The 14,958-nt window shown below is 43.7% G+C and overlaps 1 protein-coding gene across 1 annotated transcript in view; it reads left to right on the top strand.

The window, feature by feature from the left end:
* Nucleotides 1–3,751: 3,751 nt before the first annotated feature.
* SEMA3E (semaphorin 3E) overlaps nucleotides 3,752–14,958 on the top strand; it is a 139,971-nt gene continuing 128,764 nt past the window's right edge. Inside the window, exon 1 of the mRNA XM_030216644.1 lies at nucleotides 3,752–4,297. Within this exon, the coding sequence (XP_030072504.1) occupies nucleotides 4,183–4,297 (115 nt within the window). The 5' untranslated portion in view covers nucleotides 3,752–4,182. The remainder of the gene's footprint in view (nucleotides 4,298–14,958) is intronic.

Genomic DNA, 14,958 nt, shown 5'->3' with positions numbered 1-14,958 from the left:
GGCAATAATTAGAATTTGCAAGCATAACTCGCTAAGCATATTCTGTAATGAACTGTGCTTAAATTCTAAGCTGCATAGTTCAAAAGGGGCGTGGCCATAGGCAGGGAAATGGGCGTTTCATGGGTGTTCCCAAATTTATGCGCGTTATAGAATATGGCCTAGTCCATGTAAATATACGCACAGGGATTTTCGGCATATTTTCATCGGTATAAATTAAGGTGCAGAGTTTTAGGTGCTGGGATATCAAGTAAGCATATTCTATATACTGCACCTAAATCTTATAGAATACACTTAGGTGGAAATGTTTTCCGTGTGGATTTTTTAAGTGCCGTATAAATGCAGCTCCTTGTGACTCTGGGCAAGTCACTTAACCCTTCATTGCCCCAGGTACAAATAAGGACCTGTATATACTATGTAAACCGCTTCGAATGGAGTTGCAAAAACCCCAGAAAGGCAGTATATCAAGTCCCTTTCCCTTTCTCTAATGGAACTTCTAACATGGGACCTGTATGGAGAGATTTTTGAACACCCCCCAGTGGTTGCTCCATTAGAAGTTCCATTAGCCCACAGTAAAATCTCAATTAAGCCACAGGAAATGCAAATTTACCACGGCTTAGTAAAAGGGTCCCTAAATGGAGATTACTGTGTCTTTACCAAGGTGCTTAAATGTTCACAAGACTTGAGATATATACTTTAATGAGATCTTTCCTGTGCTGCCTCTGTCTCTTCCTTCCAGCACATATTTCACGCACTGCACCCAGCGGCTTTAATATTTCCTGCTGATCTGATAATATTTATGGATTAAGAAAACCTTTTCTTTCAGTTTCCTCTCAGAAATGAGGGTCCTTGAACACTTGTCAGCAGAAATTTTGTTTTTTGTTTCCTTAACCCCTACCTCACTTCAGTAGTGGAACCTTCCATCTGTGATTAAATTATCACAGCCCACACTCTATTATCTTCTATCAGGCTACTTCCATTACAGTTTGCTTCATTTATCCTCAGGATCCTACTCTGAAAATGCATCTGTTCCTCTCGGGAACCTCCCAAATTCTTTCTGCTTTCTCTTCGTATGACATTTGTCTCTCTTCTCATCACATACAAGACCTCATGTATAGAGCCCTGTGTCCTCTACAGCAACTAATCAAAGTCATTTCCATAAATCCAGTGAAAGTCTCATCAGGCAACACAGCCCCCCCCCCCCCCCCCACCACACACACAGACATCTTTCTCATAACATTGCCAAGGAGACTGACTGATATGAACATAAGAGTAGCCATACTGGGTCAGACCAATGGTCCATTTAGCCCAGTATCCTGTTTCCAACAGCATAGGAGCTGACTCTGTGGGTGCTTGAGCAACCCCAATATTGAGAACATTACTTGTATGTATCCAGGGAAGGGTTATTTGCACTGGGCTTAGCACCCCCAATAATTTTGAAAAGTTGGCTCCTATGACCATCAGTGGCCAATTCAGGTCACAAGTACCTGACAGAAACCCAAATCATGGAAACACTCCATACTACAAGTCCCAGGGCAAGCAGCTGCTTCTCCATGTCTGTCTCAATAGCAGACTATGGACTTTTCCTCCAGGAATTTATCCAAACCATTTTAAACCCAGATACAGTAACCACTGTTACTATATCCTCGGGCAAAGAGTTCCACAGCTTAACTATTCATTGAGTGAAAAAATATTTCCTCCTATTTGTTTTAAAAGTATGTCTATGTAACTTCCTTGAGTGTCCCCTAGTCTTTGTAGTTTTAGAACAAGTAAAAAAAAAATTTGATTTACTTCTACTCGTTCTACACCACTCAGGATTTTGTAGACCTCAATCATATCTCCCCTCATCTGTCTCTTTCCCAAGCTGAAGAGCCCTAACCTCTTCAGCCTTTCCTCATTCAAGAGGAGTTCCATCCCCTTTATCATTTTGGTTGCTCTTCTTTGAACCTTTTCTAATTCCGCTATATCTTTTTTGGAGATACGGCAACCAGAACTGAACACAATACTCAAGGTAAGGTCACACCATGGAGCAATAAAGAGGTGTTATAACTTTCTTGGTCTTATTCACCATCCCTTTCCTAACAATCCCTAGCAGTCTGTTTGCTTTTTTTGACCACCGCCACACACTGAGTAGAATTCTGGAGACTCCACCTTCAAAATGATATAAACAGGATAGAGTCAGTCCAGATGGCAGCTACTAAAATGGTCAGTGGTCTTTGGCATAAAGTGTATGGGGACAGACTTAAAAATCTTTATATATATACCTTGGAAGAAAGGCAGGAGAGGGGAGATATGATAGAGACCCTTAAATACTTATGTGGCAAAAATGCACAGGAGGTGAGTCAAAGGAATTTCTGGAATGAGGGGGCATAGGATGAAAGTGAAAGGGGATAGACTTAGAAGTAACCTGAGGAAATATTTCTTCATGGAATTGCCTCCTGGTTGAGGTGGTGGAGACAAAAAACAGTATCAAGATTCAAGAAAGCTTGGGACAAGTACGTAGGATCTCTAAGGGAGATTACTACTACTACTACTACTACTACTATTTAGCATTTCTATAGCGCTACAAGGCGTACGCAGCGCTGCACAAACATAGAAGAAAGACAGTCCCTGCTCAAAGAGCTTACAATTGGCATGGATGGGCGGACTGGAAGGGGGTGAAGAAAAGTCTTAACATGTAGACCAGGTGAACTCAAGGGTTTGATATTTTTGTGCCCTTAATCGCTGGTGCCCTGGGTCCAGAGTCTCATCTGGTCCAATAGTTAAGCTGCCCTGTGTGGAGGAGGCAATGTTCATAGCTTGGGGAGGAAAACTCTGTCATTACTTAATATCAGTACTTGGGTGTAAATTACCTGGATTCTGAGTGCAGATATATGTGATAGTCCTTGGCCAAGGGCAGGGCTGTGTGTGAGGAATGGAATAGGGAAATGCCCCAGGTAATTATAGATGAAAGGCTCATGGTGCCATCACCCAGCAGAGGCCATCTAGTTACTTTCTGTATATTAGACCTGGCTTGCTTTGGGATTTAGGGAAAGGTTGATGGGACTTGATAAACCGCTTTTCTGAGGTTTTTGCAACTACATTCAATGTGGTTTTACATATATTCAGGTACTTATTTTGTACCAGGGGCAATGGAGGGTTAAGTGACTTTCCCAGAGTCACAAGGAGCTGCAGTGGGAATCGAACTCAGTTCCCCAGGATCAAAGTCAGTTGCACTAACCACTAGGCTACTCCTCCAATTCCAGTTTCAGGCTGGAGATTTGGGGAAAGTCATAAATTTCTGGTGCATTAGGGGACTTGAGGCACTGATTTTAGGTAGCAGGATCTGGCACTACAAATCCCACACTGCTTTGAGATGTAAATTCAAAACCAGGGCTGGCCGATATGTATTCAGCCTGGAACTGGGTAACAGTGGCAGCTCTGCATAGGAGTCACTGTCAGAGCAGATACAGCTGTTTCCACCCCCCCCCCCCCCCATTAACTGTTCTCCTTTCAAGTAAATGTTAATTTAGAAAATATTTCTGAAATGAGTGACATAATCCCGATTCAATGTTTACCAAGTCCCAGATCAAATAATTCCTGGACTCAGCCCATCTCATGTTAATTTCACAGATAATATTATTATAAACGAAAGAGCAGCTGCACATGGGCTGCAGTGTGGTTCCTTCAGCTCTGCTGCTTATATTCTCTCCTCATGCTTTGAGAAGGGGGGAAAGTGAAGACTTTAAAAAATCTGTTTCCAAGAGTAATCCTGAAAGCAGTTTAAAGCTGTGCCCTGAGCCAGCGCCTGCACCAGGAATCCTCCCTTCCGAGCCCTGCCTCAACTTTTGGCAGTAAACACAGCAGGGTGACAGCTCCACTACCCTGCTGAGGTTGCAGAGAAGGAATGGCATGTGTTGCTTTCAATTTGCAAAGGTGAAAGGGGAAGTACCACTAGCTGCCGGGCAAGTCAGAGCAAAGGGCTGAGTCGTGGAGAAGGGAGGGTCCTTTTCGCAAGACAGATGAAGAAGACAACACCAAAAGGTGGAACCTCGCAATAGAAAGAGGAGCCTGGTGAGCGGGTCTTGGCTGGCATGGCAAGCAGAGGACCAGTGGCACCAGCAACCTGGGCTGCAAGAACTGAAAAGTGACTGCAAAGAAAGTCAAAGCAAGCGGTTATTGGAGCTGAGCTGGCTTTGGGGCAGCATGGTGTCTGTCAGCAGGATCTTAGCCTGGGCACTGTGTGGGCTGGCGCTGGACTTTTGTACTGGACCAGTTGCGTCGGATGCTCAGCAGCCCAGGCTGCGTCTCTCTCACAAAGGTAAGTCGAGCACCACCACCTACTGCTTGGAATAAACTGCTTAGCAGATACCGGAGCAATGGGCAAAGTGATGTGTGTTAAACATTAATGCAGAAAAGGAAAGGTACCGGTGCATTGTTATTAAATTTATAAGCAAGAGAAAAAAAGCCCAGTAAGGCAGCTCTGCAGTCCGTTCTCGGGATGCTACGAAGCCCGTCTGGTCGGTATTCAGTACCTGCACGTGGGGGGGTTACTGCTGTCCTGGGCACATGTTTCAAAGTGCAGTGAAAGATGCTTCCTTTGTGCAGAACTGAATTGTGCAGGAAAATGATTAAGACTTAGGTTATGAACCTCCAGGGACAGAGAAAGACCTACTGTGTACCTCAGTGTATTACTGCTGAAAAAGGCTGGACCCTAATTCCTAACGAATAAAACAGATACAAATTTAGCCCTCAGAGCCCTGAAACACCAGACCCCTGCCCGATCAGCCAGCTTGTTCAACTTCCACAGGAAAGAACCGAAGAACAAAGCTTGTGTTGTTTAATTAATAATAAAAACATGAAGCTGCCCATGCATGCATGCATTTGCTGAAGGATTCTTGAAAAAGACAAAGCAGAAGTTCCCAGGCCATTTGCAAAGCCTCCAGCCTGCACTGCAGTTAGTAAGCTAAGACAGCACGATGACAAGTCAGTTTACACTGCAAGACAGGTTGGCTTGTAAATAGCCAGGCATGTCCCGGTTATTAATGGAGCTGGAAGTGGCTTGCAGTGGGCTGGGCATTTGGGTGCTGCTGGTTGCATCTCCATTTGTAAGGAGCAACCGGGTGGCCACCTGGGAACTAGCCACCCAACCAGCTGGATGAGCTAAGACCAGTGAATTATGGCTTTATAGCCAGGCTGACGGGAGAGAAGCAGAGGTTACCATAAAACAAGAGAAGACAAGTCTGTGCAGAGCTGACTCAGCCCCGGCTTTTACTGGAGTGCTGGTACAGGTGTAATAAATTATTACTAGCATTATCTCTGTGGTTAGTTACAATTACTTTATGTTACTTCCTCCAAGCCTGAAGGCTCTGGAAGTGCTGTACATTTGGGTACAGTAGGCTTTTTTCTGGCCCCAGAGGGCTTGCATCTGAGCTGACACATATTTTGAACATACTGTCTGACGGGAAGAAGGCTTAAAGGCATCATTGTGAGGTTTCCATAGGGCTCTCCTTGCTTTAAAATCTGTGTGTTTGTTGTCCTTTACACACCAGAAATTTATGCTGGGAAGAGCCAGTCCCAGGGTAACTGTTTTTCTAACGGAGTCTTTTACTCAACTGCATTAGCATTTTTAGCTGACGGTAGAAATCAGCTGGCAGTAAATGCCGAGATGGCCATAGGGACATAATGGGTGTCTCAACGTTTACCGTCAGCTGAAAACGCTACTGCGGCTTAGTAAAAGACCCTCTAGGAGAACCTTCAGTCTGTGCCTTTCAAGGGGTGACTCAAGGCCCTACCCTTCCCCCAGGTGGACAGCACCTCCCCTACCCCTCACCCCTGTGACCAGCACTTCATATCCCTGGAGTGGAGGAGTAGCCTAGTGGTTAGTGCAGAGGACTTTGATCCTGGGGAACTGAGTTCAATTCCCACTGCAGCTCCTTGTGACTCTGGGCAAGTCACTTAACCCTCCATTGCCCCCGGTACAAAATAAGTACCTGAATATATGTAAACCGCTTTGAATGTAGTTGCAAAACCTCAGAAAGGTGGTATATCAAGTCCCATTTCCCTTTCCCTATTTAAGATTCTACATGGAATGTTGCTATTCCACTAGCAACATTCCATGTAGAAGGCTGCCCTTGCAGATCAGCAACGCAGCCGCACAGGCTTCTGTTTCTGTGAGTCTGACGTCCTGCACGTACTCAGCAACGTGGCCGCGCAGGCTTCTATTTCTGTGAGTCTGACATCGGGTGGATGAGGGCCAGGGAGATATGCATGGAGACAAGAGGGTGACAAAGGAGTACAATTTTATGGTTTCTAATGGGCTAGAAAATCCAGATCTTTGTTAAGTCCTGTCTTGTGGGTGTCAAAATATTTAATCATTCTGACTTCAAAGGTCTTACGTTCCTGTTATGTTTTAAAGTTCCCTTTCAGGATTCTTACCATGAAATCACTGGTACAGTGTCTCCATGCATATTTCCCTGTCCCTCATCCACCCGACTCTTCCTGTCTCTCACCTACCCACCGCCATCCTGTTAGACTGTCACTGAAATGCTTTGATGTTTCACTTATATATACTGTAATCTACCACATTTGCTTATTTCCGATCTGACGAAGGGCAACCTTTGAAAGCTAATCAAGAAATGTATTAAGTTATGTCCAATAAAAAAGGTATCATCTTATTTTCTTTTCCATGTTTTATTTTGTATCTATTGATTACCTTTAAAAGTGGACTAACACGGCCATAGGAGCCGACTCTGTGGGTGCTGTGGGTGCTTGAGCACCCCCAATATTGAGAAAATTCCTTGTATGTGTCCGGGGAAGAGTTATTTCCACTGGGCTTAGCACCCCCAATAATTTTGAAAAGTTGGCTCCTGTGAACACGGCTACCACACCTCTCTACTGTGAGCTAAAAACGCTACCATGGCTTAGTAAAAGAACCCCTAAGAGTGTATTCTCTTAGTAAAGATTGCACACTGTTGGGTTCTGCTCATTTTTGTTTGTTAATGACATACAACAACCATAGGCGCCCGGTATAAGAGGCTTGGGGAGGCTAAGCCTCCCCAGCCACAAGTGCGCAACAAGCAACAGGGGACCCTACCTTCTTTGCAGGAAGTTACCCCGTCTTTCTCCTCCAGTTCTCTGTTCTTTGCAGCGCCGCGGTTTCTCCTCTCCCCCCCCCCTCGACTACTTTCACTTCAGGGCTGGCATCTCTCCTGCTCGGCTCCCTTAATCGCTACTAGTAGCGGTACTGTAGCGATTACAGCAATGTGCTTCAGCGCCTCAGCCTTCCCTACCACGGCTCCCTCCCATCTCATTTGATGCAACTTCCTGTTCCGCAAAGGCGGTAACGCGTGGGGCCCATCATAGTAGGGAAGGCTGGCTGAGTTTGAATGCTGTTCCCAGTCTTGAATCAAATTGAAAAGAAAATTGTGGCATGTTGGATTTCAGGAGAGGCGCTGAGGCAGATTGCTGATCTCCTTACAGTACTGCTACTGGTAGCAGCATCGATGGTCAACTTCAAGGCAAGTAGAATGCAAGGGATCACTGGGCCATGGGTAGGGCGGGAAAGATAAAGACGCTAGAACCGCGATGGGGGAGGGGAGAGACAAGACCTGGCTGCAGGAACGATGGAGGCTAGAGGGAAAGAGGTGTAGTGTAGGTGCTGCTCCCCTGGACCTTGGGGGGAGGGGGACTTGGACAGATAGAAAGTGCTGTAGGGGGAGGGGAATAATAAATGTTGACCAGCTGGTGGGAGGGGGGAGAGAGGAAGTGTGACTCACAGGAGGAAGCTGGAATGGAACTGCTGGGGAAGGATTGAAGATCAAGATTGGTAAGTGTTCTCAGATCTCTTTTGTTTAAACATAACTAAATGGGCTCTAAGCCCCTAATGCAGTCCATTGGTTTTCTTATATTTTGTTCTTGTGATGACTCATCTCTATCTAGTCGTTAGTAGAAGGAACTCATTGTAAACACTATCCACCCTAATAGGTTGTTTTGTGGCTGTGCATGAGGAATTGTGATATTCTGATCCCTTGTTTCATATTGAAATATTGTTTCATATTGTAAGCCACATTGAGCCTACTGCTATGAGGGAAAATGTGGGATACAAATGTAATAAATAAAAAATATTGTTGATGGTCTGTGTTTACCGTATGGGTGGTGTATTGGTGTATTAGGGTCTGCCCAGTGTAATGTTTACAGTGCTGCCTTTTCATGCATAATGTTACTTCACTAATGTGACCATTTCATTTTGGGATTTTCAATGGATTGAACTAGCAGGGTTTAATAATTGATAACATTTTTGAATAGTATACATTGGTTAATATGTGCTTTGAACAACCACTTTATTCTTTGACATATGATACATATCTAATATCTAAATGTAATAAAAGGTATTAATTGTGAGTATTTTACTTTTACTTATTTTTGTTTTCCTGTGTGTTGTCAGACAATTATGGATATAAGCCCCATCCCCAACTCCGCCCCCTTTAGCCTCCCCAAACAGTTGGGCCACCGACCGCCTATGACAACAACATAGAATATATCATTTCCCATGTCATGACACAAAAGAGTCCTTTTGTACTGTCAGTAGCAGGAAATATCTGAGGGACCCAAACTGCATGAAAATGATGAAACGAAGGGATCTTCTTTAATCTAAAATCAACTCTAGAATTTAACAGCTTGATATAAATTGAGTTCCAGTTAGCCAATCTTAGCTACTGACTCCTACTGCCCCCATATCACATCCTACCTTGTAGTCTTCCTCTGATCTTCCCAATACGTGGTTTAGAAACACAAAAGCCTTAATACAAAACTTTGTGAATCCATCTATCCATTCAAACATTGCCCTTGTACATAATCCAGTTCAGTTTTCTTAGTAGAAACCAATTTTTTTTTTAACAGTGGAACTTCAAGACCCTTAATCAATTTATATGGCCAACCAACAGAAACTCAACTTCTAATCAACTGGTTTGAGTGATTTTCTAAAACTCCGCTATGCTGCCTCCTCAGTTCAGTAACCACTCTCAGATTTTGTATTCATTTGTGCCTCATTATGTAATTTGTCCATGTATATATGGTAATAAAATGCGACAATGGGTTTTTATCTTTCTCTGCGTGAGTTGAATTTGATGGATAGCTTGTTCTGTAGGATGTACATAACTACACCTTAGGAGAAGGTGCTTCTCCAGATTACGCTCTGGGTGAGCTCTTTTGTAACCCTCCAGCTTGTTTTTCTCACAAAGAGTTCCAAGCTAAACCTTATTCAATATATTTTTTTTGTCTCTTGCTGAAACTGTTTACAACTCTAAATCACAAAATATGAATATGACACATATGGTCGCTCCAATATCCATGACATCTCACCCTACTTTCAAAGTAGCAAACCATCTGTTACGGATTGCACATTTTTATTCCATTGGAGTGCTGGATTGTTTGAACTTTATAAATTAAGGATCCATATTATTAATGGGGTTTATGACACAGAAGAAAATCCATCTCTTAAATTAATCCCAGAAGTTGTAAGTTAATAAATATTGTAAAACAGCCTAGTGGAAGAATTAATGCTCTCATTAAATCTGGAGTTCTGCTTTTCATCAGCTAGAGAACCAGGATGAAGCTACGTATTCCTGAGAACTAGACCTACTATGTCATATAGTGAAAGATATGTCTTTAGTTACTGTACTTATCAGTAGCACAAATTGACCCAAAGAACTCAATAATATTTTCAAGACTGTTTTTTAAAATCATATTTAATACGGACTTTATCAAAGCTATGAATCAATTTTGATCGTTAATTTCCCTGTGACTTTGGTTTCATATTTACAGAGACAACAAAGTAGTCTGTAATGAAGAACGAGTATCAGAATTAAGATATTCATGGCTATATTTTCACTATAGAATATTACTTCTCTACAAGATAATGTAAGAACGCAAGCATTGCCATACTGGGAGAGTTCGAAGGTCCATCAAGCCCAGTATCCTGTTTCCAACAGTGGTCAATCCAGGTCACAAGTATCTGTCAAGATCCCAAAAGAGTAAAAACAGATTTTATGCTGCTTATCCTAGAAATACTGTCAAACGTTATTGGCTATGCTCTGCTCTTTTGACTATCGTCCAAACAATCATATAGTATATCCTAGAAATAAGCAGTGCATTTTCCTAAGACCATCTTAATAATGGCTTATGGACTTTTTTTTTAGGAAGCTATCCAAACATTTTTTAAACCCCGCTAAGCTAACTGCTTTTACTACGTTCTCTGGCAACAAATTCCAGAGTTTAATTACACATTGAGTGAAGAAATATTTTCTCTGATTTGTTTTAAATCTACTACTTTGTAGCTTCATTGCGTGCCCCCTAGTCCTAGTATCTTTGGAAAGAGTAAACAAGCGATTCACGACTACCTATTTCATAAAAATTTAAGGAGCAATAACTGTGGAAAATAACTGGGAGCGTAACCATAAACAATTCTGAAAACAGTAGTAAGGAGTTTGAACAAACAACATGCATAAATAGGGAGCCAATGAAGTCTTATCAAATATGGGGCAATGTTTTCATAGCATCACAGTCCAATATTTGAAACCAAGTATAGCCTCAGGAGGTTACAAGAATCAAACAAAGACAGATTGACAGACTAATGTCAACAAAAAGAAATGCTCTTGAGAAAATCAGTGCATAATGGGTTTTAATATTTTTAGTTTATAAAAAAACTGAGAGGCCCTTTTACTAAGGAACATAGGCATCTATGCGTATCAGGGGCGTATCTGGACTCCGGCGGTAGGGGGGGCCAGAGCCAGAGGGAGGGGGCACATTTTAGCCCCCCCCCCACCGCCACCGACCCCCCCGCCATTGTCAGACCCCACCGCCACCAATGACTCTCTCCACCCCCCTCCCGCCACCAACCCTCCCCCGCTGCCGTTGCTTACCTTTGCTGGTGGGGGGGGCCCCAACCCCCGCCAGCTGAGGTCCGCTTCCACCTGCCGCTGCCTTAAAAACAATTTCTTCAGCTGGCAGGGGACCCCAAACCCCCGCCAGCCGCCCCGAGGTGTTTAAAGTTCATCTTCGGCCTCCGTGGCCGTGCTGTTGTTGATAGGAGCTGTTGAATCCAGTTCAGAGTCTGACGTCGCAGCACTTTCTGCTACACGGCGCTAATCAGGCAGTAATCGGCAGTGTACGTGCGCAGATTACCGCCCGGTTAACGCATGAGACCTTACCGCTAAGTCAGTGGGTGGTGGTAAGGTCTCAGACCCAAAATGGACACTCGCCAACTGCATGTCTATTTTTGCCCCCCCCCCCCCCCCAAAGAAGACCTGTTTTTGCAGGCAGGCTGAAAAATGGACCTACGTTCATCCAGAACATGCGCCTACACTACCACAGGCCATTTTTCAGCGCACCTTAGTAAAAGGACCTCTGAAAGAGTTAATTTATTTAACTGAACCCTCATAGTAAGATGGGAATCCAACTATAATGCCCAAAATTCTCAAAGATGGCTCCAACTGCAAAACTGTGCCATTCAATACGGGCAAATTTAAAGAAGATGGTAAAGATGGGGAGCCAAACCAGATGAGCACAGGGGCCCTTTCACTAAGCCGCCTAGGTGGCTATGCACACCCAACCTGCCTCAAATTGGATTTACTGCCCAGTTACCACATGGCCCTTGCGCTAATTTCAATTTTGGTGCGCGTCCGCTACCCACATCTGAGGGGGTAGACATGATAGAGGTATATAAAATAATGAGTGGAGTGGAACAGGTGGATGTGAAGCGTCTGTTCACGCTTTCCAAAAATACTAGGACTAGGGGGCATGCGATGAAACTGCAGTGTAGTAAATTTAAAACAAATCGGGAAAAATATTTCTTCACCCAATGCGTAATTAAACTCTGGAATTCGTTGCCGGAGAACGTGGTGAAGGCGGTTAGCTTAGCAGAGTTTAAAAAGGGGTTGGACGGTTTCCTAAAGGACAAGTCCATAAACCGCTACTAAATGGACTTGGGAAAAATCCACAATTCCAGGAATAACATGTATAGAATGTTTGTACATTTGGGAAGCTTGCCAGGTGCCCTTGGCCTGGATTGGCCGCTGTCGTGGACAGGATGCTGGGCTCAATGGACCCTTGGACTTTTCCCAGTATGGCATTACTTATATGTACTTATGTAAATATTTTTTTATTTTCTGACGCGCAGAAGGTACATGTGTCAAGTGGTATTTGACGAGTAAAGATCATTACCGCCCGGTTACCACGTAAGACCTTACCACTAGGTCAATGGCTTGCGTTAAGGTCTCAGATCCAAAATAGACGCAAGGCAATTTTCATTTTGCCGCACGTCCATTTTCGGCAAAAATTTAAAAAAGGCATTTTTTTGTAGGTGTACTGAAAAATAATTCTGTGTGCCCCCAAAACACGTGTCTATACTACTGCAGGCCATTTTTCAGCATACCTTAGTAAAAGGACCTCTTAGTCTTTTCAGGATTCAATTTCAGATGAGTTAAGGTTGCCCATTCCTCAACCCCAAAACAACAAGATTGCAACTGGGGCGTTATGGCCAGGAGGGAAGAATCAAAAGGGAGTAATACGATAATATAATCAGCATTAGTAAGAGAACCCCTTATCCCTCCACCAATTCCCAAAGGTCACTGTCAGGAGATGGGGAGGGGGAACCAACTCATCCAACTCGGAGAAACACCACCATCTGCTTAACCAACTATGAATGATCACTTAAAAGCCACGAAACCAGGAGAAAATTCTTCCAGAAATACCAATAGAATCTAAAAAATATAACATCAGGCCATGGTCTACCGAGTTGAAAGCAGAAGAAAGATCAAACTGGAATAAGTATCGCTTGATGATCATGAGCTAATTGCATATTCATATCGGCTAATAAAGTTTCAGTACTAAAACCCTTCCAGAAAGCTGACTGCATGAAAAGGACACCTGCTCTTCCAAATAAGCTGATGGCAGTATTTGAGGTGCATTTTTGTTTTCCATTCATAGTAACATAGTAGATGACAGCAGAAAAAGACCTGCATGGTCCATCCAGTCTGCCCAAGACAAACTCATATGTGTATACCTTACCTTGAATTGAATTTGTACCTGTCCTTTTCAGGGCACAGACCGTATAAGTCTGCCCAGCAGTATTTCCCGCCTCCCAACCACCAGTCCCGCCTCCCATCACCGGCGCTGGTACAGACCGTATAAGTCTGCCCTCCCCTATCCTTGCTTCCCAACCACCACCCCCTCTTCCCCCCACCTGCTCCGCCACCCAATTTCAGCTAAGGTTCTGAATAATTCCTAACATTCTATTTGCTTTCTTATTTTATTCACCCCTTCAAAGAAATGTAGAAGATTGGTGAGGCATACATACTGGTTTAGGAGATGTTTAGGCATCAAAGGTTAGAGGTACGTAGAGTCTTTTGTGGTGAAGGAAGAGTTTCAGATCTGTAGCTCATAGGGATGTGCACAGAGCAAAATTGTTCATTTCAGTTCAGCAATTTTCCAGATTTTTCTTTGGATTTTCATGCCTTTGTGTTAATAAAATTTATTTAAGCTGCATATGAATGTTAAATGCAGGCAGTTTTTCTTCTTTTGGATTTAGCTTGCATCTTTCTCAGAAGTTTGAGGCAGTGGCGTAGCTACAGGTGGGCCTGGGTGGGCCGGTGCCCACCCATCTTGGACTCAGGCCCACCCAAAATTGTGGCAGTTACTGTGGCTGACTGGGATCCCTAAACCTTGCCAACTTAATGTTTCCTCCTCCTTGGGCAGCCAGCACTTGCCTCGAGCTGACGCTGACATTGGCCCAACTGGTGGGGTTTGGAGATCCTTACCATCTCAAGTATTTAATATTATGGGTTGGCAGGCGGGTGGAGAGTGGAGCTGGGGGGGGGGGGGAGACAAATTCCATGCCCATCCACCTTGGGCTCAGGCCCACCCAAAATTAGCCATCTGGCTACGCCCCTGGTTTGAGGTGAGTTACATTCAGGTATAGCAGGAATTTTCCTGTCCCCAGAGGATTTGAACCCAAGATCACAAGGTACCACAGTGGGATTTGAACCTGGTATCTCTTGTTCTCTGCACTTCTTTCTAATCACGAGGCTACTTTCCTATACCTTAATTAATAGGCTTTAATCTGTAGATTAAAATATGTTAAGTTGATGTGGAGCGTAATTTTATAATAGCGAATTAACCGACACACAAATAAAACATGTTTAAATGTCTTGAGTAAACATCAATGCTAGATGTACTGTACTATCGGACATTAACATCTATGTGTTAATATGTTTCTCAAAGGCAGTAGGTGTAATTAATTTTCCTCCCAGTGGCCTTTGTTAACTCCCACAGAAGACAATCCTCATACTTCCAAATTAAAATTAAGGCCTAGCAACCTCATCCCAGGATATCAAAGAGCTTATGGGCCACATCCCCCAATATCACTGACACCAAATGGACTAAACTCACCCCTCCAAAGAATTTCCTGAACATTTTCTGATGAAGGGAATTGGCTTCCCTCCTAAACAGAGTAATGCCAGTTGCTTACAACCTGACCTCCCGCCCTCCCCCCATACCAGAGCGCTATTTTGAAATTGGAGGGATGAATTGTGGTGGTGGGGATTAGGATCCGTAGGTCCTGTGATGCCTTGGGGGGAGGAGGAGAATGGTTAGAGACCAAATGTTCTTTGGTGTCTTGGAGGGAGGATGATTAGGTTGAGGGCTTCAGTGCTTGTATTTATCTTTGGGGACCAGGGGTAGCCTTTTCTGCTCCAGCAACTTGCCACTTGTATTAACTGGGCACATTTCTCATGGATGCTTAGCATGAACTACAGGGTGAAATACTAAACATGCTGGTGTCTACCTTTGATTTACTGTGATCACCTTAAAGTCAAAAAGGGGTTTGTTTTTCCTTGGTTTGGTATGTTGGCTGTTGTAGACAGTGTTGCATTTCTGTGATTGTTCTAATTCAGTTTAGTACCTGTCTTTCATCGTCAGCTTTTA

Source organism: Microcaecilia unicolor, chromosome 10 (assembly GCF_901765095.1).
Source record: "Microcaecilia unicolor chromosome 10, aMicUni1.1, whole genome shotgun sequence".
Classification (NCBI taxonomy): Eukaryota; Metazoa; Chordata; class Amphibia; order Gymnophiona; family Siphonopidae; genus Microcaecilia; species Microcaecilia unicolor.
The sequence above is the reverse complement of the archived record's forward strand: the minus strand, read 5'-3'. Positions and strand labels throughout refer to the sequence as shown.